This window comes from Halichondria panicea, chromosome 11, assembly GCF_963675165.1.
Source record: "Halichondria panicea chromosome 11, odHalPani1.1, whole genome shotgun sequence".
In the NCBI taxonomy this organism is placed as follows: domain Eukaryota; kingdom Metazoa; phylum Porifera; class Demospongiae; order Suberitida; family Halichondriidae; genus Halichondria; species Halichondria panicea.
Window position 1 is genome coordinate 6,372,458 of NC_087387.1, and position 23,316 is coordinate 6,395,773.

The window sequence follows — 23,316 nt, forward strand, 5'->3', positions numbered from 1 at the left end:
TTCATATCGTCACTTTATCTCAGAAAGAGAAAACAAAGATTTGCAACACTTATGCTGGAAACAATCGGTTTAATATGGTTTGGAGATTTGTGTTCGGTCTTCAGTCTAAAGAAGAGAAATATAGTAATAAAGCTGTCTCTTTAGGTGATGTGTTAGTTGATCAGGTTTTATTTGCACTACGGGACAAAGATATTTTACTATGCCACTGCTCGTTTGAATCTCAGGATAAAGTTGTACACTATAAAGTGGCCAACAGAATTTGTGCCAAGTTTAGTTCTTGGTATGGATCAATCAGAAGTCCCCAAACTGCTCACGACAGTGTAGCTCTTTTGCACACTTTTAACCATATATCACATTGTTCGGTCAAGCTAAACTTTTCAGGGAGTCTTAATGAGGAACAGCTTCAGAAACTAGCTACTATCCTCATTGACAGAAAGTTGCAAGTAAAAAAATTAAGTCTCAATAACTGCAAGCTCACAAATGAATGTCTCACGACCTTCTTCAACAAGGCATCAGCTTCATTTCAGCATCTCGAGGAACTATCTCTAGATGGGAACCTTATCACAGGTATACCATTTTCACCCAGCAATAACACATTAACTAGGCTTTCATTATCCAAGAATCCACTCTGGCAAAGTGGTGCCCAGTTACTAGAGAGTGTTGTATGCGCAGGTTCACTAGTAAAACTTGAGCGTCTGTGTCTATCTAGTGCACTGACAAATGACAGAGACATTATCGATGCCAAAGTGTTAGCCACACTTCTTCAAGCATTAGTTACACACTGTCCTCATCTGGATGACCTTGATCTCTCTAAGAACAATATTGGTGTACCTGGAGCTAGTGCAATAGGAGAGGCCTTTGTACAACTTGCTACCAATAGGAAGGAGTTAAAGCTGAACTTAAGTGAGACTAATCTCGACAGTGAAGCAGCGACAGTATTTTCTGACAAAGTTTTGACTTCTTTAGGGAATGTGTCAAATCCACTCTCTTGTGAAATCAATTTGCGTGTTGATAACAATCCACTTGGACACGGCGGCTCGTCAGCCATCTTTAGAATGCTCTCTAATGAAAACTGTCCAGTAACAAGACTTAATCTGGACCACATGCAGTCAACCAGGGCATAGTAACGGCAACCGATTTTGGTGAAATTAAATCTCCAACATTTCCTGGTCGATGTAGCAAATTGATATTTTCGAAACAACAAACCAAGCGGTGACATTCATGTAGCTTGCTTGACAATGGCTATTAAATCCGCCATATTCGGTGATCTTGAATGGTTGCAACTATCAAATACCCTTCCTGACAATGTTGAGGAGAATGGAAGACTACTGACTGAACTCTTACCATCCATTGCCTCTCACTGTCTTAATCTGAATGACATTGATCTCTCTGAGAACAATCTTGGTGTACCTGGAGCTAGTGCAATAGGAGAGGCCTTTGTAAGACTTGTTACCAATAGGAAGGAGTTGAAGCTGAACTTAAGTGAGACTAATCTCGACAGTGAAGCAGCGACAGTATTTTCTGACAAAGTTTTGTCTTCTTTAGGGAATGTGTCAAATCCACTCTCTTGTGAAATCAATTTGCGTGTTGATAACAATCCACTTGGACACAGTGGTTTGTCAGCCATCTTTAGAATGCTCTCTAATGAAAACTGTCCAGTAACAAGACTTGATCTGGACCACACACATGCAGTCAACCAGGGCCTAATAACGGCAACCGATTTTGAAACTCTAACATTTCCTGGTAAATGTAGCAAATTGAAAAGGATTTCATTTCAAAACAACAAACCAAGCGGGGACACTCATGTAGCTTGCTTGACAATGGCTATTAAAGCCAAAATTTTTGGTAATCTTGAGAGGATGCAACTATCAAATACCCTCCTTGACAATGTTGAGGAGAATGGAAGACTACTGACTGAACTCTTACCATCCATTGCCTCTCACTGTCCTAATCTGAATGACATTGATCTCTCTGAGAACAATCTTGGTGTACCTGGAGCTAGTGCAATAGGAGAGGCCTTTGTAAGACTTGCTACCAATAGGAAGGAGTTGGAGCTGAACTTAAGTGAGACTAATCTCGACAGCGAAGCAGTAAAAACATTATCTGACAAAGTGTTAGCTTCTTTAGAGGATGTTTCAAACCTTCTCTCTTGTGAAATTGAGTTGAGTATTGATAACAATCCACTTGGACACAGTGGTTTGTCAGCCATCTTTAGAATGCTCTCTAATGAAAACTGTCCAGTAACAGAAATTGATCTGGACCACACACATGCAGTCAACCAGGGCCTAATAACGGCAACCGATTTTGAAACTCTAACATTTCCTGGTAAATGTAGCAAATTGAAAAGGATTTCATTTCAAAACAACAAACCAAGCGGGGACACTCATGTAGCTTGCTTGACAATGGCTATTAAAGCCAACATTTTTGGTAATCTTGAGAGGATGCAACTATCAAATACCCTCCCTGACAATGTTGAGGAGAATGGAAGACTACTGACTGAACTCTTACCATCCATTGCCTCTCACTGTCCTAATCTGAATGACATTGATCTCTCTGAGAACAATCTTGGTGTACCTGGAGCTAGTGCAATAGGAGAGGCCTTTGTAAGACTTGCTACTAATAGGAAGGAGTTAAAACTGAACTTAAGGAAGACTAGTCTCGACAGCAAAGCAGTGAAAGCATTTTCTGATAATGTTTTGGCTTCTTTAGGGAATATGTCAAATCCACTCTCTTGTGAAATCAATTTGCGTATTGATAACAACCCACTTGGACACAGCGGCTTGTCAGCCATCTTTAGAATGCTCTCTAATGAAAACTATCCAGTAACAAGACTTAATCTGGACTACACACATGCAGTCAACCAAGGCCTAATAACGACAACCGATTTTGATGAAATTGAAAATCAAACATTTCTTGGTCAATGTAACAAATTGAAAAGGCTATCATTTCGAAACAACAAACAAAGCGGGGACACTCATGTAGCTTGCTTGACAATGGCTATTAAATCCAACATTTTCGGTAATCTTGAGAGGATGCAACTATCAAATACCCTCCCTGACAATGTTGAGGAGAATGGAAGACTACTGACTGAACTCTTACCATCCATTGCCTCTCACTGTCCTAATCTGAATGACCTTGATCTCTCTGAGAACAATCTTGGTGTACCTGGAGCTAGTGCAATAGGAGAGGCCTTTGTAAGACTTGCTACTAATAGGAAGGAGTTGGAGCTGAACTTAAGTAAGACTAATCTCGACAGTGAAGCAGCAAAAACATTATCTGACAAAGTGTTGGTTTCTTTAGAAGATGTTTCAAACCTTCTCTCCTGTGAAATTAATTTGAGTATTGATAACAATCCACTTGGACACAGTGGTTTGTCAGCCATCTTTAGAATGCTCTCTAATGAAAACTGTCCAGTAACAAGACTTCATCTGGAATCAACTATTCACACTTCCATTACTGACCTCAGTTTGAATAATTCTTTAGAATCTCTTAACAGCACTACAGTAAGTCTCGGTCTTCGTCGAAATTTGCTTCATGGCAAGAACATGTTCATACTAGCTGATTGTATTCAGTGCTGCCTGTCACTGGAGAAGCTGGATTGTGATAAGTGTCGAATTACTTCAAACGATATATTTACATTATTGTCACACCTAAAATTCCACGATATTCAACTAAAGTGTTTAAAACGGTGGGACCTTCAAGACAACAGCATCGATGATGACGCAGTGAATACTCTTATTACGTATTTGCCTTCAGTGTTTCCATGCATTGAGGATATTGATCTAGATGATAATCTCGTGAGTACAGAGACAGTGAAGAAACTTGATGAGTTTTTGAAGGTAAGGCCACAGCAAGTGTATTGTATGAAAAGGATGCATCAAGTTTTGAGCAAGGCATCATTATTATAGCACAGAGTCCTTTTAATGTTTGGTATAACGTACACTACACATAATTTTATAATTGGCACTCTAGATGATAGTTTATGCAATGTAAGGTGGGTTGCGTACTTGATTTGTGAAGCTTCGCCACTACTTCAGAAAATGTTGACGAAATAAGTTGTTATTTTTGTTGTTATAAAATTTATAACGAAGCTTTGCGAAATTGTGATTGTGCCGAAGCTTCACAACTTTTTTTTACCAAGGCAAGATACTACTTAGTGTGAGGCTCATCCCTATACCCTTCAGTCAGAGCTCCTGAACATTCTAGCTATACATTGATCCTGCATGCATGCACACACTTTCATCACACTGAGATGGCTGGGTTACTATAACTATATAATTATATAATTATGTAATAATAGGAGAGAAACACGACTGAAGATGAGGAGTTTGATTCCACTAGTTCTGAATCAACAACACCTGATGATGCAAGTGACTCTCTGCCAGAGGTAAGTACTTACATTGTCTGAGTGTATGACCTGCTGTATCATGCATGATGTTAATTCTTGTTACAACGATGATTGCCAATTGCATGTGTCAATTTGCATTCAATTGTACTGTCATACCCTTTTTGATCTAAAAGTCGTAAAATGCATGCGTTCACTGATGCATGGATGTAATAATTATACATGTCTCCTTGCAATCACAGCACACTAGTACTGATTCTATTAGTGAGGATACGGACTTTAAAGCTACTGATGAAGATCTGAATGCACTAAAGGAGGATAGGTCCCCTACAGCTAGTCAGGATTCCACAGCTGCTACTGATATTTCCAATTTAACCAGCCAAAAACAACAGCTACAAAGTAAGCAGTTTGCATGTTGTTATATATAATGTAGTTGAATCATTGTTTTAAAAATAATTACGTCCTATTTATGCATGCAGCAGACTCGTTATCTTTTCCTTCGCAAGGTTTGCCTATTGAAACAGTAAAGAGAGACGCTGAAGTCACTAACGAGCAGCTTGACACAACAGTAGAAGAAACACACCTCTCTGAAATGTCGTCACAATCTGACAGCATCCATAACGACTATCTTATGGAGCAAGGCCTCTCATCTGGACAACAATGTGACGTGAGGAGTCATGCATTCGTACCCGGCACTCAGGCTGCTGATCATGATGTCATGAACGCTCCTGAGGTGTCTCACACACTAAAAGAAGTACCTAATAACAGTAGGTTGATACTCAAAGCATATTAGTTAATGCTATTTTGCATCATCATCAAAAAAATAATTGTGTGCTCCACAAACATTACAAGGCAGCTGCTTATTAATTATCCTGGAAACTTTTCTGGGCAATTTTCATTATTCTATATAATACAGCAGACACTCTGCATGGTGCTTTAATTTTACTAGTTAGACACTGTTTTTGAGGTGTCTATATGAGATTTATAGAAGCCCAAAGGCACACGTGTGATGTTAATTATTGGCTTGCTGTCCTATTATCAGGCCTGACCATTGAAGCACTAAAGAGGGAAACTAATATCACTGACGAGCAGCTTGACACAAGAGTAGAAGAATTAGACCTTCCCAAATTATCTTCATATTTCGACAACACTAATGACTATGTTGAAATACTGGGGCTCTCACCTGGACAGCAAACTGATGTCATTGAAGAGAAGGCTAGAACAGCATTGAATCGAACACATGCTGGAATAAAGCTGGCTCTGAAATATTGGCTGAATAGAGTTCTTTCAGAGGGTACCTTCAGAGCTCTGCTACTCATTATACTCTCCCTGGACAAAGGAGACGTTGCTATCAAGGTGGCACAGTATTTGTCAGCCAAAGGTGCGTGAGTGGGTACATTATGCATGTTAATTATACCTTATTGTCTATTATAAACAGTGAACCTCACTATTCCGGACCCCTTTTAAATCCCGACAAAAATAGCAAACTGAAAAAGAGGAGGGGCTGTCAGTAGAATAGAGTACTGCGCATGCGCAATGTAAATTGCTTAGCTGAATCAGCAATAATTTTATTGCTAAGAAAACGAAGAGAGCTCACAAGACTCACTGTATTCATAGATTGAAAAGGAAGGGGATTGGAAACGAAAATGTTTGCGTGAAACACTCCGCGTTATAGGGCGTGGCTAAAACTACAAAGGGATTATTTTATAGTCAGCATGCTCATTACCTGTCTTGGCTGCCATACAATGTGCTGTACATAGAAATGGTGAAATTGATCACTTTTAATGTTGAATATACTAAAAAGTAAAGAGAATATAGCTCTAAAAGGTCGACTAAGCAACGCAACCACTATCACTAAATAAATAAATGCTATAAAAGAAGGAATAGCCCTTACTATGAAGTCGTGAGAGGTCAAGGCCCGTGGTGTGTCTAAAAGTATACTAAAGCAGTTTGAAGGACTATACTGCAAACGTTTATGAACAGTAAAGCTTATCCATGGCATGAAACCATTCTATATAGCACTTAGATACATAATAACCAAGTCAAGCAATGTATTTTGCTGTTTAGGCTTCGCAGCAGGGAAAGAGAAAAGTTGACATGGAGTAATTCAAGCTATACTCAACAAAAACTAAAAACAGAGTAAAGACAGCGGACTTAGACAAGTTAGAGCTTGTCAGTGGTGTAAACTTACTTCTCTAGAGTAACCTCCCAGCCTCTGAGTGATCGCTAGTGGATAGGAGAGCTAGAAACACAACCAGAGTACGGTCAAAACAAAAATAATCGCGAGCGCGAAATCATAACGCGGAGTGTTTCAACCATTTACACAGGGAGGCCTGGTCGTTTCCAATCCCCTTCCTTTTCAATCTATGCTGTATTGGAGCGAAAGTTGAGATAAAGACTATTGTAGCTAGCAGCTTCCCTTCTGGCCACAGTGATATCATGTACAAAAGTGTCTTCGTTAATGATATTCATAATCAATTATAATGACATCTGTTAATCCGGAAATTTCATGTACAGTAGACTCTCGTTAATCCGGTCACCCTTGGGACTATGCAGCTTGGCCGGAATATGGAGGTGGCTGCAGCTCAGGAAATAGCCGCGGCTTAAAAATGACCTTACCTCAAATCTAATGACTACTTTTGCGGTTCTTGTCTCGAGGATAATGTAGGATAATGAATCATTCTGTTCTCTATTTAAGTGTAATCCAATTTTATCTGTTAAACCGCACCCAAAACGTCATATCCGGCCGTAATATGTGACAGGCTCTGGGAAAACCAGACTATTGGAGCAGAATTTAGTATTGAGCTACAGCTAAATTTATGCCTACAGTATAAAATCTCAAATAAAATAAATGTTATTGGTGTATAAGTATCTATAGTCCTTCTACTACCTCTCTGTAAAATCTGATGCTCTAAATCCAAATCTTTCCATTAAAACGCTTTGTCCAAACTTTCGCTATCACCTTATTTTTCCTAATTGAGCAATCTTTGAGAGGCGTTTTTCTCGATACTACATTTACGGCTTCGAGTTTCTAACGCGCATGACTCGGGTATGAACTAGGTATATGTGAACACTAAGCATATCATTGTGTAGGCGATGCTCTGCTCTATCATTTGGTATATTAATCACCAAAATTTTAGCCTGCTCCAATAGTCTGGTTTTCCCAGAGCCTGTCACAATATACGTATAAATGAAAACCTTGTTTGGGACAGCCAGCACTGGCCGGTAAACGGAATAGCGAGTGGCCGTACTTCAGGGTGAGTTTTGTGCAGTAAACATAATTATAGCTAGCATTCCGTGCCAAGCCAAATGGCCGGTATATCGAGGTGGCCGTACTTCAGAGAGCCGGAATAGCGAGAGTCTACTGTATTCGGATGGGGTCTGGTCCCGCTCTATTCGGATTAGCGAGGTTCTACTGTACTAATTTTAGCGAATTTTAGCGAATTTGTAATTCAACGCTAAATCAAGTACGCGCTGATAATAACGCAATTATGAATCTCATAAAAAAAAATGTTTTCTTCTTTTTTTTCTGATTGTAATGTACTTTTGAGAGTATGTTAGCCCTTTTTTTACATCTGTATCTGACTTCAACTTTCCTAAAACTCATACTTGTACATCTTTTGAGATATTATTGTGGTAATGAATTTGCCAAATATCCGCCAAAATTAGTATCCTAAAAACAGAGAAAAATCTGAAAACGCTAAAATTACTACCCGTCTATATAATAGTAACATTAAGGTATACTATTTAGAACACACCGCCAAGATTAAGTATTTTAATGTATGTGAGCATACAACTTATAAAGCATGCACACCTTCAGTGTGGATTAAGAAGCATGCATTATACTTTTAGATATTAAGCTGATTGGCTGAAGATCATGTGATGAGCACTAGTTTTAGTGCTATATATAATATAGTTATACATCACTTGCATGCCATGCAGGTACAAAAACATTAGACTAAGTAACTCTAGAGCACTAAAGTGCAGAACCTTCGGCGTTAGTTTGGGTTGTATAACGCTTCATAATCAAATAGCAGCTCAGAGCTCAGGGTTTTCTGCCGAGGTAAATATAAACACTGTATGAGATTATACATGCAGATTGCTGTACTATACACTCCCTTGTAACACAGAGAGTCCCCCTGTATGACATTATACATACAGATTGCTGTACTATAAACTAGCTCCCTTGTAACACAGAGAGTCCCCCTGTATGACATTATACGTGCAGATTGCTGTACTATACACTCCCTTGTAACACAGAGAGTCCCCCTGTATGACATTATACGTGCAGATTGCTGTACTATACACTCCCTTGTAACACAGAGAGTCCCCCTGTATGACATTATACATGCAGATTGCTGTACTATACACTCCCTTGTAACACAGAGAGTCCCCCTGTATGTACATTATATATACATGCAGATTGCTGTACTATACACTCCCTTGTAACACAGAGAGTCCCCCTGTATGTACATTATATACATGCAGATTGCTGTACTATACACTCCCTTGTAACACAGAGAGTCCCCCTGTATGTACATTATGTGTTATTTTCACCCTTGATACAGGTACTATATAGATGTTAAAAAGTCAATAGCTATATATAGTGCATGCATGTGAACATTATTCAATTATAGCTAGTTGTAGAGTAGTTATTATTTCGTTTTTTGAGAGACAAATACTTGATGTGTGGTAACTGATAATTTAGTTTTTCATAGATCATTAACCTTTTATTGTACATATACACATATCAGGCTGTTTGTTTCCTACATCAAGAATTCTGTATTATAATCATGTTATAGATAGCTCTCACATCCTGTATAATTATCAGTCTCATTTGTTATAATCAGATGTACGTACTAGTTGATCAAAAAATCCACACAGATTCTGACACACACACACACACACACACAATGGTGTTTTTGCACTAATTTTATGCCTTTGAAATGAACTCTCTCCTTCATTCTCCTGCAGAGTAGTAGTAAAAGTAAGTTATAGATAGTACATGGGCATGAGGTATCTATGTGTTATAGTGTCCCATATCACGAGGGCTTTGCCCGAGGGATGAGGGACACTATAACCATAGATACCGAATGCACATGTGCTAACTGATTTAGATCCCACTTTTCATTGGCTGCCTCAGGCAAGAAGTGTATCTATAAAAGCAGCAAGCCTTAGCAACAGCTTTATTTTTGAAAATGTCCTGTTTTGATAAGCTAGATGATTTCTGCTTCTCTGCTAAATAACCTTTCCTTGCTTCAACATTGGAATGGAAAACTAGTGACTCCACCTTGTGCAGGAAGCACTCTGCAACAAATGAGCCCAGCCTCCTCTTTTCTCTGCACTCAAGCCCCACCCCCAGCTCAGTAAACTGTTCTGATATATACGGCTAGCTAGCAAGGAACAGCTTGCAGCAATGCTACAGTGCACTATCGTTCCCAAAAAGACACAGGAGTCTACTGTTTGAAACATGGCTGCAGGATAGAAACAGAAGTCAGGAGGACAAAGTTGACAAATGCTACAAGTTGAAGACATGCTTTCATGCTTGTGACAATGGACCCAGAACTGTTATAATCATTGGATCTTAGTGTTCCTCGTAGAGACAAGAAAAGATACTGGTGAACCCTACCATCAACCCAGCAAACGCTATAGAAACTGGTAGTGAAAAAACTGAACAGCCATAGCTAATTATCATGCAGCTAGCTATAGATCTACAGCTTTATTATCATTTCTGTGCATTCAAAAAAATTATACTTGTACTTTATACCCTCAAGCTTATAATTCCCTGGGAAACTATGAGATTATGGCTCATAATTCCCTGCTAAACACACACAAGTGGGATCTAATACGTATATAGTGTGCGAATTTGACCTTATTAATTAATGTCACCAATTGGTTTGGGTGGTCTAGACCACTTAGCTGTGGCCCATGGCCAGACCAACAGTTGTACAGCTATAAATTATGCAACAAACTAACAATAATCGTATATATAGGTACTGCGTTGATCGATTGTTAATGGTATAATTATAATAGTGATTTCTCTAAAACAACCTTTGAAAAGCAGAAATATGCATTGAATGCTTCGTGTCCTTTATGGTTAGAAAACACAATAACGCAGCAACCACTCTGCAATTCCATGGAATTCACTATAAACTGATACTATATATACAGTGTTGCAGTTCACAGCTATACTTGCTGCTCGGGCACTAAGAACACAAATACATTCACCAGAAGATCTACCCTCGAGAGATGCCACGAGGAATTTTGAGCCCCATGTCACAGTTGGAGGCACTTGTTCAACAATATGATTATAAATGGCTATACTTTGCTTGAAGAATATTAAGATCCGCTAAACACAGACGTTTCCATTATAAGTATATCCTCAATCGCTGTCTGATTAGCAGTTAAAGCAGTAGTGTCTAGTTCGCTTAAACAGCAAATGTGTTGTGTCCACACACACGCACACATATCAATCACTCTACCCCTATTGCACACTGCACACGCACGAGGTAATAAGGTGTCTTGAAGTGTGAAAACCTCCAAGGAATCACTCACATTTTCAATTGGCGAGGAATGTGTAAAAATAGTGCACTTTTGATGTCACGGTAGAATTTGTTGAATGGTAGCACGTATTATAGACAGTCTTTAATCAAGAGATTCATTGTAAGCTCTGTGTCTGCCAGTGACTTCATGATCAGTGGGCGTAGATAAAGTGAGTATCCTCAACAGCTGCACACATAGTACCTCCAATGAGGGTCCTCAGTAGGTACATAACTACCCATGCAAAGGAAGGCGTCCCAAGAGCCACATATATGTGATGCTGCAAAGTATAGGTTACATGTGAGGCATGCATGTGTGAGTTTGTCTCCATGCAGAGGAGGTCCGACTGCCAGGCTGGTGCAGCTCAAGTAATTACCGGTAGTCTCTGATTTCACCAGATTAATGATCACACTCAGCAATAACACACATGCAACGTGGGCGAATAATTAGTATTCACTCAAAGGCTAATTGCTTGAGCTACATTGTCCTGTGGTACTCCCTCTGGTGTGTCTCTATAAGTGTAGAAGTGTGTGTGAGTGGGTGTGGTGTGTGAATGCAGTACACATTCAGTGTAATTACCTGGTTGAGTTATTTTACTCTCTGGGGACTTTAAATGATCAACATCCCGGAATACCCTTGGAATGTTTTTCTACTCATTGTAACCATACTCAAACTCGGACATTTTTTGGTTAAAATTAATGTTAAGTAATGCTCATTGTATACAGGCAGTGAAATAATGCACCTATCAATGCAAACCACACCCCCTCCCGGGATAGGGTGGGGATTTGTATTAACTTTGCCTCCCCTGTGTGCATGGGTGGGGATTTTGTATAAGTCTGCATACTCAGCAGCCACAATTAAGTCAGTATAATTATTATAATTTTAACTCTTTTATAACCTCCCATGGCATGTGTAGCTTTTTGGAAGGAACAAATAGCAAGACTTAATATAGAAAACCTGATTGCCTGCATGTGACTGTGATTTCATTGGACGGAGTGGAAGCAAAACCACAGACTTTTAATGCCTTGTATCCTCAAGTGTGCTTGCTGTTACAATAGTGAGTATTATTTTGTGCTCCTGTGTACAGTCTATTGGAGTTGCGTACTCTTCCTAATGAACTCTTGCTATAACTGACATGCATACATCATGTCATGTAAGTTCAAAATAATGTGAACATGTACAATTATACAATCGAACATGCATGATGGAGTTTTATAAGTGTGTAAAGGAATGGATGAGATCGATATGTATACTGATCTGAATTGATCACCAACTAAGTACATCATTATCCTTATAGTTAAATGCGCAATGACCAGTGGCGTAGGCAGAGGGGGGCTGACGGGGCTAGAGCCCTCCCTTTTGTGCTTTATCAATTCCAACTCAGCCGCGATCTGTCAATGTATTCTGCACTGTATACTGCATGCATAGTTACTAGAATGATGTCGGAAATGTGGGCAGGGCCATCTAATGCGCATGCTGACTGCTTAGGACCTATTTTAGTGTTATGCTCTGGCCCTGCTCAACTGATTTGAGCCCTGCCCTTCCCCAAATCCTTGCTACGCCACTGATTACCACATATTAAAACACTCGGCTACGTGTGTTCTAACTAAAACTCTGTACAGTTTGAGAACTCGATCTATAGGAGTACGTCACTGTTTCGTTGGTGGAGCCACTGTGGTTTCTTATAGCCCTCCAATAATTATTATAATTATGATATCTCTGGATAAAGTATAATGTACCACATAAATCGCTTGGTCTTCCCCAGACTATATACAGTGAAAGATGAACCCTTATTATAGTGTTATCAGTGGACGTGGACAAGACATATTAGAACTAGATATGCAACAGTGTTTTATCTCAATAATTATATAAAGTGAGCTCTCATTGATACAATTGAACAATGAGCACAAAAATAAATAACTCAACTGCTTAATTAATAATAAGAATGAAATGACATTTTCAGTTTTGCACCAATAATTATTACCATGACTATGTTAATATCAGTTCAGCAGTTCCAGTTTGTTGGTTTTTAACTTCAACAGATGAGTAACCACTTGAATGTATCCGTAGACAGCTCCACCCAGTACAACTAGAGCTAGTACAGCCAACACACTCGCAACAGGTAGGACAACATTGAGGACTAGTGATGAAGATGAGGACTCTATACAACTGTGTGTACATGGAGAAAAAACAAATTGACTATTAGTTTTGTATCAATGTTTTTGCTCGTTAAAGGAATGCAAGGTTTATACCTTACTAGAATGTGTTGCGGATAAAAAACCTTTGCGATGAGCCAAATCAGCAGAAAAATTGACGTTCTTGAAAATTGAAGATAGTGACTATTGCAATTTCAATTTTCGTATAATGCTATATACGAAAATTCCCACCATACGGAAATAACCCACTATATACGGTACTTAACCAAGATCGTATCACTGTTCATATTGTAAAGATATCAGCTAACAGATGAGGAGGGGGTTTCACCAAGAGCTAAGCTGCAAACTCAGAACATTCATAACAAAGTTGGCCACCATTCCCAAACTCCCTCCCTCTGTGAAGGATCTGGAAGAAGAGATATTATGACCAGCTGCTCCACAATACTCTGTAGGCTTACGCCACGCCAGATAAGAAGTACGAGTTGGGATAACGCCCCCTCAAAATGACTGATGCACCTAATTCACCTTTAACTAGCAAATCCATAATTGCTCATAAAAGTCATTGACTCTTTCTTTGTTGCTAACATTGTTAATTTTTTATCAATATTATTATTACAAAACCTTCATCTGTGTGATTAATGATCTTTACCAAACAAACACATTTGGCAGGGCTGCTGACTTTGCTTGCGTCTAGTGAAGTCTGCCATGCATATAGCTTTGCATGTCATTCATACACACTAGTTACAGTCACCTATTTTAACTTTCAAAAAATCACCAAAAAGACAAACCTTAAGTCTTACTGTCGTGTAAGAATTCTGCTGCTAGTAGCTTGCATTCCTTAACAATACTTGAACCATCTACCTAGTTAGACCATTCTAGCAATAGGACTTCACAACAATAAAAAAATTCATTTACGAGTGATGCTTACCAGCAAGGCATTGTATCAAAAGGGCCGGGAAGGGTCCAGATTTGCTTTAGGTATACAACTATATATACTTGTTTTCCCACGGGCTGGCAATATACACACAGTTTCTAGATGTCCAACTAAAAGGAGTTCAGCTGGCGTCCTGACCTTTAACTGGTGTCCCAGCTATATATGAGTTCCTAGCCAGTACGCGGTATCAAATTGCGGTAACTGCATGGAGTCCCATGAGCTAAGTGCAGGCTGGAGTCCCAGATAGTGAACAAGTCTACTACAGTATATTACTGAGAACTTCGGAAACGAAAGATATAGGCATTGCCAGAAAGCAAATTAAATATTAACTTTCCGCAAACCTCAACTGACAAGAAAGAGGTATACACTATATTTTATATCTCTTTGCATATGTTCCCTCTTCTTTATCTGTGATGATTAAACTAAGTAAAAAAAGAGGGAAAAAAATAGCCGGCATCCCGACCTTCTGCGCAAGCTAGAGTCCTAGCCAGTAACTAGAGTCCCAGTTAAGTAATAGTCCCGACCAGTGCACCAATACAGCCGACAACTTAGAAACGAGATGTGCAACGCATGCCGGAGTCCCGACCACCTATACTTCCGCTCCAAAGTAACAGTAACAGCACAAACGTAAATGTGGCCGAATGCAACAGAAGTTGGGATTGGCTTTGTTCACTCGATGTCAGGAACGGAAGTTAAATTTAACCACAACCACACCCCTAGAATTCTTCAGCAGTTGCACTGGGACTGGGCACAACAATATTATGGAGGAGTAGTGGATGATGTTGAATGCCTCCTAGGGCTGCACAGCTCTACTGTACTATGACCAGGACTTCAGTGAGCAAGGTGCAGGTGCAGGTGCATGGACGATGAACAGACTCACATTGTTACCAAAGTAAGTAATGACAGTAAGTTAAGAACATGTATCGTTACCGTATTCACCCGAATTACCGGGACACAAAAAAATTATTACAGCTTGCAGTGTCCCTTGGAATAGAGCAAGAAAAATTACGTTAAAGTCGAAGTGTTGTCCCTTGTATTAGGGTGTCCCGTAGTAATTAGAACGAATATTTCCCCATTTTAAGGTACGTACACGGCCTCGATTCCAGGCCGAGGCTAGCTCTGCAGCTAAAATGTCTTTCGCAGTTTAGAAGCTGTGTACGCGGGTTCCATGTCTACAAAGTGGTGTCTTCAACTGTCAGTGACATATTACGGTGCCAGAGAGTAGAATCCAGAGAGTTTCTAAGAGTTTTGAGTGTCTATCGAGCTGACGTTAGGGACATGCTCTTTTTCGTTCTAATTAGATCGGGACATCTAAAAATATTTACATTTCCTGTTGTTCTTTAATATAGAGTGAAAAAAATTACGTAAGTCCGAAGTGTCCCTTAGAATAGAGTGTCCCGGTAATTCAGGTGAATACGGTAACGGTGTTTTGGAATTTTTCATTTGATGGCATCCCACTGATTTATTGTTTTGAGCATTCAAAAGCAGTAGTTATGCCTCGAGGCGTAGCCGCACGAGGGTTACGGTAAAGCTGACTGTGTGTGTCTGTCTATGTGTCTGTTCCAGCTGTAACTGCTCAGTAGCTATTATTTTTTTTTGAACTTACAGACACACCCCTTATTCCTGGATGTAATGCGCATGCGCGCTCAATATACTACGTGTAAGAGAATCCATTTTGAACCCCAGATCCTGGCAGAAATCAATTTTCTTTGTTGAGGTCCTGGTAAGACAAACCAACCTTTTCGATAACTCTTTTTAGACTGCTTGTTATAGATATACTACTTTCTGTGATTGAATTCTGTCTTCAATACTTATCACTGTCTATGCCTTTGACAAAGGTTTGCTCCCACTGTTTGGCTACAGGCCATTTAAGACGATTAATTAACTGTGGACACCCCTTTCTTGTGAAACAATCAAAGCACATTGCAAAGTATTTACCTCTTCTATAACACTCTAATATACTGTTGAGCGAAAGCAAAAACATGGCGAGAGGCATTAGCAAGCGCACGCTTGCAACACTCGTTTGATCAGCAGTACTTTAAGGGACCAACTTCTATAGTCAAACACGTCTCCAAGGTACACGCGTACGCAAAGTGGGCTGTCCAGCACACATTCATGTACATGTTATTACCTTCCATCAGTTATTAATATAAGTTATTACCTTCCATTATTTGGTGTTTCCATTGAACCCAGCAACCATTCACTCGGATTTAAGAAACAAAGGCAACAAAGTTTGCAGCTCTAAAGCGAGTACTCTTGGGAAAGAAAGTGGAGACAATAAAATGTAGTAACATAATGTTCAAGAGATTATCACGGATAAAGGCACTAAGACAGGTATGTCGTCACTTTTCAAACATAATTACTATAATTAATTTCCTTATACATTTGTAGGCTAAGGAGAAATTACTGGAAGAAAACGCTCCTGCTGAGTCCATCTATAATCTCAGCCACAAAGCAGTAAATTCTTTGTTTCACTACACGCTTTAATGAATGTACCTGCATGTAAATGCATGAGATATATAAATGATTGATTATATGGCAAACAGGGAGAAAGAGGTACAACGAATACTCTGAGAAGATTGTCTTGGTTACAAGATGCCTGCATTGTGCCGGTGAGTATCAACGATTAAGTTGCGTATTAACTGTTTAAACACAGTTTCTATATAATTATAATTATGTTGACAGCATTGTTTTTTGCGTATACTGCCCCCAACAGCATGACTGTCTTTGCATGTTTGACACAAACCACAATCTTCTTTTACATTCAGAGCATTCGTTGCACCTCTTTTTCTCCTCTTTTCTCCCTGTTTGAATCAGAAATCAGAAAGTACGTATGTACATTCATAACGTGTAGTGAAAGAAATCTGCTTTGTGGATGAGACTAGATGAAGCGTTTTATTCCAGTAATTTTTCCTAGCCTACAAAATGTATCAAAGAATGCATGTATCAAGTATTATGTTTGAAATGTGACGACATAATACCTGCATGTCTTAGTGCCTTATCATGTCTCCGAGAGTATCGTATATGTTACTACATTTTGTTGTCTCCACTTCTCTGTTAAGAATACTTTAGAGCTGCAATTTTTGTTGCCTTTGTTTTCTAGATCCGAGTGAATGGTTGCTGGGTTCAATGAAACAGCAAATGATGGGAAGTATCAACTCATATACATGAATGTGTGCTGGACAGCCCACTTTGTATGTACGCGTGTATCTTGGAGACGTGTTCGACTAGATGTTGAAGTAAAGTACTGTGCTGACCAAACTACTGACATGGCACCGCAATGCTGCTTTCGAATGCTCGAAACAATAATGGGATGCTATCGAACATTATTTAATTGCCCTGAATGGTTACCTACAAATTAATCATGTTCAATAATTATTTGTAATAACAATTTTAATAGTAACAATAGGTTATCTGTTTTCGTCGTCCACCTTGCACCTGTTTCTATAGCTTGCTCACTAGTCCTGGTACCAATGTACTCATAAGTAGTCTACTTAGTAAAGTACAGCTGAAAGCCTCCTAGAGCTGTACAGTACAGCTCTAGGAGGCTTTCAGCATCATCCACTACTCTTCCATGAATGTTGTGCCCTGAAGCTTATAATTATTATGTGAAGAATTCTAGGGGTGTGGTTGTGGTTAAATAACTTCCGTTCCTGACATCGAGTGAACAAAGCCAATCCCAACAGAAGTTACATAACTTGTGGAATGGATCTAACAAGTGGGTGGGGCCATGTACGTACGTGCATGTCTTTTTGTTTGGGGAAGGATACAGACATGCCAGCCAGTCTATAACAGATGTCCGAGCAAACGGTATATGGGGGAGGATTGGAAGAATGAGACTAGCTAGCTATAGAGGTAAGCAATCTTAATTAATAGCATGCACTGTATGTTTGTTGGCCTATTGTTGTTGTTATGTTTATGCGGTACCGTAATTTCAAAAGACATGACAGAGGTACGTGGCTAGACTACTGTACCCTTTAATGAAGGAGGCTAGAGTGGCCGTCTTGAAAGCATGGTGCCACACACACATTTATTGTGTTCTCACCCCCCCCCACACACACACACACAACATTTCTCCCCTTCACAGGTGTGGAAGATAGGAGATGATGTTGCCGGGTATGTGAGGACAGTGAAGTTGGTTCAGTTAGAGAGAGAGAGAGCAATCAAGTGGGCCACCATGGTCAGTCAGTGGGACAGATACAACCACTCATCAACACTGCACAGAAGGGTCAACAAAGGTACTACCATATATGGGCTGTATAGAACAGATTGCATATAGTGAAGCAATTGTTGATCTAAGCATATCATATCGTACAGCTACCAAAGAGCTACAAAATCCATATTTTAGTTTTGAAATTGAAGTATCCCAACTTAAGTTACGGACATCCAAAGTTACCCTCTAAAACTGTCCTCTTGTGTGCATAATTATAGTTCCCTGATAATTATGATGAGTGTCCTCTTGTGCAGGGATCCCTAACTCAGTGCGTGGGTCAGTGTGGAGACATGTGCTTGATATTGAGAACCTACGACAAGACGGTATCTATGCTATAAAGGAGTTGGGCAGACGCACATCACCTGACGTACGACAGATTGATCTGGACGTGTTGAGGACGTTCAGGAACCACATTATGTACAGGGAACGGTACGGTATAGGATCAAGCAGCAGGCCTTGTTCCATGTGCTGGTGAGCTACTCCATGTACAATCCTGTGAGTGTGGTGGACTGGAGACTGATATTTCTGAAATGGGCTGTTTTGAAAGGCTAGCTTTGATTGCCTGTAACTCTTGTTGAGATTGTATGATTTCTAGAGTAAATAATGAGATTTGTAGCCCTTTGATAGAGATACTGAATTCAACGATTGCTATTGTGCCCACCCACACACACACATGTATTACCACTCACTCCACACCCACACACATGTATTACCACCCACTCCACACATACACACATGTATTACCACCCACTCCACACCCACACACATGTATTACCACCCACTCCACACCCACACATGTATTACCACCCACTCCACACACACACATGTATTACCACCCACTCCACACACACATGTATCACCACCCACTCCACACACACACACACACAGAGCCTGGGCTATTGTCAGGGTATGAGCAGTATTGCAGCCGTGCTACTCATGTATCTCAATGAGGAGGATGCATTCTGGGCTCTCGTGGCTTTAATAGGGAACAAGAAGTACGCTATGCATGGTCTACTGATACCAGGGCTGCCCAAACTGTTGACCTATTGTGACTATCATGCTGACATGAGGAAGAGGCTGTTGCCCAAACTAGACAGGCATCTGGTGAGGAGTGTGTGTGTGTGTGTGTGGGTGGGTGTGGTGGTGTGGGCGTGGGTGTGTGTGTGTGTGTGTGTGTGTGTGTGTGTGTGTGTGTGTGTTGTGTGTGTGTGTGTGTGTGTGTGTGTGTGTGTGTGTGTGTGGGTGTGTGTGTGTGGTGTGGGTGTGTGTGTGTGGTGTATCTCACAGTCACAATGTACAGCCCTCCTACCACATGTAGGGAGGGATAGTTATAATTATTATCTAGCGACAGTGATGCTGTGTACACGTGTATTATTACTGAGTGATGTCATTGGTTTATTTAACGTGTGCCCCTCCCCCAGAACAAGTATCATGTGAATGCCTCAGAGTACAGTGCTGCTTGGTTTGTGAAGCTCTATCTAGACGCTGTGAGTTTGTGTAGTGTGTGTCATGTGATCACTAAGCATCATCATCGCCTCTAGTCCTCACATTCTGTCATGTGCTTTTTTCGTACTGAGCTTGTTTTTCTACTGTACTTTGACCCCTCCTCTCCCGCCCACAGCTTCCGTTCCAGTTGGTCCTGCGTATATGGGATGCCCTATTCTTCCAGGGAGAGAGTGTCCTCGCTGCCATGTCCCTAGTGGTACTCAAGATGAACACTAGTGAGTGGGACCATCAGTCATGGCTTAAATACCAGCTAGAGTTAATCCTATATCAATGTACAGTACGTTCACACACATTCTACCCTCCCTACTACACACACATTATAGGCTGGAATATTTCAGTCACTAACTCGTACAAAACTGATATTATATACAATGTGCATACTGTATAATCAGACCCCCCCCCCACACACACACACACACACACACATGACAGGGCAGTTTCTTCGCGAGAGAGAGGATGGTATTCGTATCTCTCTCCAGGAGCTATCTCGTCAGTCCTTCAACGAAGATGAGGTTATCGCTGAGCTACAGAGTGTGACTGCCGACCTCAGCAAGTCTCGACAAGCCATCCCACAAGTGGTGGAGCTGGTGGAACTGTCAGAGCTCAACAGACAAGCGTTGGAGAGAGCTGCTTTGAACTCTGCCTCTAGTGGAACTCATGATAGCTTAGTGGTGACTGGAGCTAGTCCTGATTCTAGTGCAGAGTCGTGGGTGTGAGCCCACCCCCTCAATCTTGTCTGTTTCTATGGTTACACTGATTGTTTGTATGTCACCACACCAACTGTATACAAGTGTGCTTCACTGTTACTGTATGTTGTCTTGTGTATATAATGTATATCAGAAACAATATTCAATCAACTGACACATAATTGTACGATAATGATGCTTATAATTATATAATAAACATGGAATTCCAATTAAAATTAACTACTAGTGTGTAATGGATGGGATTGATGTGTACACAGATATGATAGTGTTTCCATCCATAGTCTCCCAACCTGTATCACCAAGTACACACAGTTTGCCAGATAGTTCAATGCAATAACAACAGTACATTTCCTCGGGAAGGTCACCACATTGTGTCCACTGGTTCTTAATGGGATCGTACAGATGGATGCTTGAGGTAGCGTTACTTCCTAGTCCTTCACAACCCCCCACAGTCAGGAGGGTGTTGCCGATGGCGATGGGAGACGAGTGATAGAATGGCACACTTGCGACAGATTCCCACACACCAGAACTGGCTCGTGATATGAGGGAGGGTACATGAGCTCGAAACACTTCTTTAGTGTATTGACCTACACGATACAGTGTGTCTCCAATTAGGCAAGTGCTGTAGCCATCATCAGTGCTGGGAAGTGGTTCGGCTGTGGTCCATTTGTTACTTGTGTTCAGAATGTTCACGTCAGCTATAATAGTGTTGTTTGAGTCACGTCCACTGATAACGATCAGATGGTTCTGATATTCAACAACTGCTGAAAAAGTTAATGCTTTTGGCATGCGGGGAAGTGACTGGACCCATTGTCGAGAGCTCTCATCGAGTGTTAGGATGGTATTCGTCCTCTCACCTCCGACCACTAGCAGTCGACCTCTCAGTGTTGCTATGGTGAAGTGCTTCACTGGAGAAGGTGGCAGCTCATCCCAGCTATCCTGATCTGGTGTGTACACTAGCACAGTGTCAGTCAAGTTACTCGAGCCTCTCATGTACACCTTCCCATTGATAGCCACAGGTCGATCGTACACATTCATCGTCCTTGGTATGTTCTTGCATGTTGTCCAGTTGAAGGTGATGGCAGTAGGAACAGTTGGTTGTGGTGTGGTCGACTTGTGTGGTAGCAATGCGTTTCCAGTGCTCGGATCAACAATCTTGATTGGTTGTGTGGTTTTGTTTGTGGTTGCCTGTAAAAATAAATTCATTGAACATTATGTGAGTGGTGGTATTGCACAAACAATTAAGGTTGTACACATAAATTAATTAAGGGCATTTTAGTAGTTGTTGCCATCCCGACCCATTGCCACACCCACTGACACCACCACCCTTCTTGTGGGCATACATTTGCTCATCAAAACTATTATTCCTATTCTAGGCAATGGCAACCAAAAGTACACTCAAGACAATACATATTGAGGCACAACTCCATGTATGCATAAGGGACTCCCCCCTCACACAGTTACCTCTCTCTGTCCTGAGCCCTGAGGTGTGTCCTCCCGAGGCTGTATCTGTAGAGACCTCACTAAACTGGAGAGATGAGCAATTTCTCTGCGTTGAACTTCCAACTGCTCTTGTTGGAGAGTGGTCAGTTCTTCCAGTCCACGAATTTGCTCTCGTTTCTCAGCTTGAAGACGATCGATAGATGCTTGTAATTGAGTAATTTGAGCATCTCTTACAGCCATTTGGTGTTGAAACTGATCAATTTGAGCATGTTTTTCAACGGTTTGTTGTTGAAGCCAATTCATTTGAGCTTGTTTCTCAGCAGCAACTTGCTGTATCTCTTCATCCTTCACAGCCACCTGTTGAATCAGTTCCAGCTTGGTCTGGGTGCAGTTCTGAGGGAGTGTTGTTCCAACCTCCTCCAATCCTCTCAACACCACCAAAGCAGATGGTCGATCTTCTTGGTCAAACTCCAGGCAAGCGAGGGTCAACTGGACTACGGGGTGGGTCTCACCAAGAGCTGCTTTCATTGGAATGATGTAATCTTCACGGCGTTCGATTTCTGATCGGCCAACAATCCTTCGAGTAGTAGGATCTCGATATGCAGCAGGTTTGAGATCTTTGGGGAAGGTTTGCGTCAGTGTGAAGAGAGATACCACACCAAAGGAGAAGATATCTATGGCAGTGTTGTATCGTGTGACCCCTTCCTCTTGAGCTGCCTCTGGTGGCATGTACACACCAGTGCCTGGCATTTGAGTCATCGAGGCAGCTAGCCGGCCAGGCTGAATGTTCACAATCCTAGAAACACCCAAGTCTGCTATCTTGGCATTGAGACCGTTATCGACTAGAATGTTCTTGGCAGACAGATCACGATGGGCAATGGGTGGAGTGCGGCTGTGCAGATAGACCACCCCTCGGCCAGTCCCCGTCAGAAGGTGCACTTTGAGGTCAATAGGAATGTTGGGGCTGGTTTCCAGAAGGTTGTCGAGGCTGGTTTGTAGCTTCTCCATCAGTAGGACGGGGAGTTGGGCTCCAGGGAGATAGCACACCCCCAGGAACTGTACTATGTGAGGGTGACGGAGCTGGCTCATCAGCTTACACTCCTCCACGAAATCAGTCACCCATTTCTCAACCTGTGGGGGAAAATCAGCCAGTAAATATAATCTATGCTGACTAGAAAAATAAGCAGTGGAGCTAGAATTAGAAATAGATCTACCTGCTGTGGAGAGCCCAGGTTGACAAGCTGTTGGTGTAATTTCTTGGCAGCTACCGTTGCTCCAGGTATCTCTACCTCCTCCACACTGCCATAAGCACCTGCTCCTAGTGCGCGGCCAGTCAACTCAACAGTAGCGACTATAAACTGTTCCAACTCGGGAGCTGTGATTCTGTTAGCCATCTTTATAGATCTTGCAAAAAAGGGGCCTATCTCAGTTATTGCAACACTGTTGGGAGTGTCTTGTAACTTACTACACAT

General features: G+C 41.0%; 3 protein-coding genes across 4 annotated transcripts in view; 2 read left to right on the forward strand and 1 right to left on the reverse strand.

Annotated features, from left to right (window-relative positions):
- Window positions 1-23,316, forward strand: part of LOC135344131 (scavenger receptor cysteine-rich domain superfamily protein-like) — a gene marked incomplete in the record, with an annotated part of 804,697 nt that overhangs the window by 398,903 nt on the left and 382,478 nt on the right.
- LOC135344223 (USP6 N-terminal-like protein) lies at window positions 18,489-20,551 on the forward strand. 2 transcript variants are annotated; one of them, XM_064541416.1, is made up of 5 exons: window positions 18,489-18,683; window positions 19,077-19,292; window positions 19,610-19,675; window positions 19,810-19,909; window positions 20,127-20,551. In XM_064541416.1, the coding sequence occupies exons 1-5, from the start codon at window positions 18,672-18,674 to the stop codon at window positions 20,408-20,410; spliced, it is 678 nt and encodes a 225-aa protein (XP_064397486.1). In that variant the 5' UTR covers window positions 18,489-18,671; the 3' UTR covers window positions 20,411-20,551. The 2 variants fall into 2 exon arrangements, with proteins under 2 accessions (XP_064397486.1, XP_064397487.1); XM_064541417.1 differs by having other exon boundaries at window positions 18,490-18,659.
- On the reverse strand, window positions 20,531-23,291 carry LOC135344093 (uncharacterized). The gene is made up of 3 exons (XM_064541188.1): window positions 23,059-23,291; window positions 21,866-22,975; window positions 20,531-21,589 (listed from the first exon to the last, which is right to left on the reverse strand). The coding sequence occupies exons 1-3, from the start codon at window positions 23,236-23,238 to the stop codon at window positions 20,624-20,626; spliced, it is 2,256 nt and encodes a 751-aa protein (XP_064397258.1). The 5' UTR covers window positions 23,239-23,291; the 3' UTR covers window positions 20,531-20,623.

Excerpts from the sequence above, each read along its gene's own strand:
- LOC135344223 (XM_064541416.1), top strand. Across the intron at positions 19,293-19,609 it reads CCAAACTAGACAGGCATCTG|AACAAGTATCATGTGAATGC; the intron begins GTGAGGAGTGTG and ends CCCCTCCCCCAG. Across the intron at positions 19,910-20,126 it reads GGTACTCAAGATGAACACTA|GGCAGTTTCTTCGCGAGAGA; the intron begins GTGAGTGGGACC and ends CACACATGACAG.
- LOC135344093 (XM_064541188.1), bottom strand. The coding sequence starts at position 23,238 with ATGGCTAACAGAATCACAGCTCCCGAGTTGGAACAGTTTATAGTCGCT. Across the intron at positions 22,976-23,058 it reads ACCTGGGCTCTCCACAGCAG|GTTGAGAAATGGGTGACTGA; the intron begins GTAGATCTATTT and ends TTTCCCCCACAG. Across the intron at positions 21,590-21,865 it reads AGGGCTCAGGACAGAGAGAG|GCAACCACAAACAAAACCAC; the intron begins GTAACTGTGTGA and ends TTATTTTTACAG.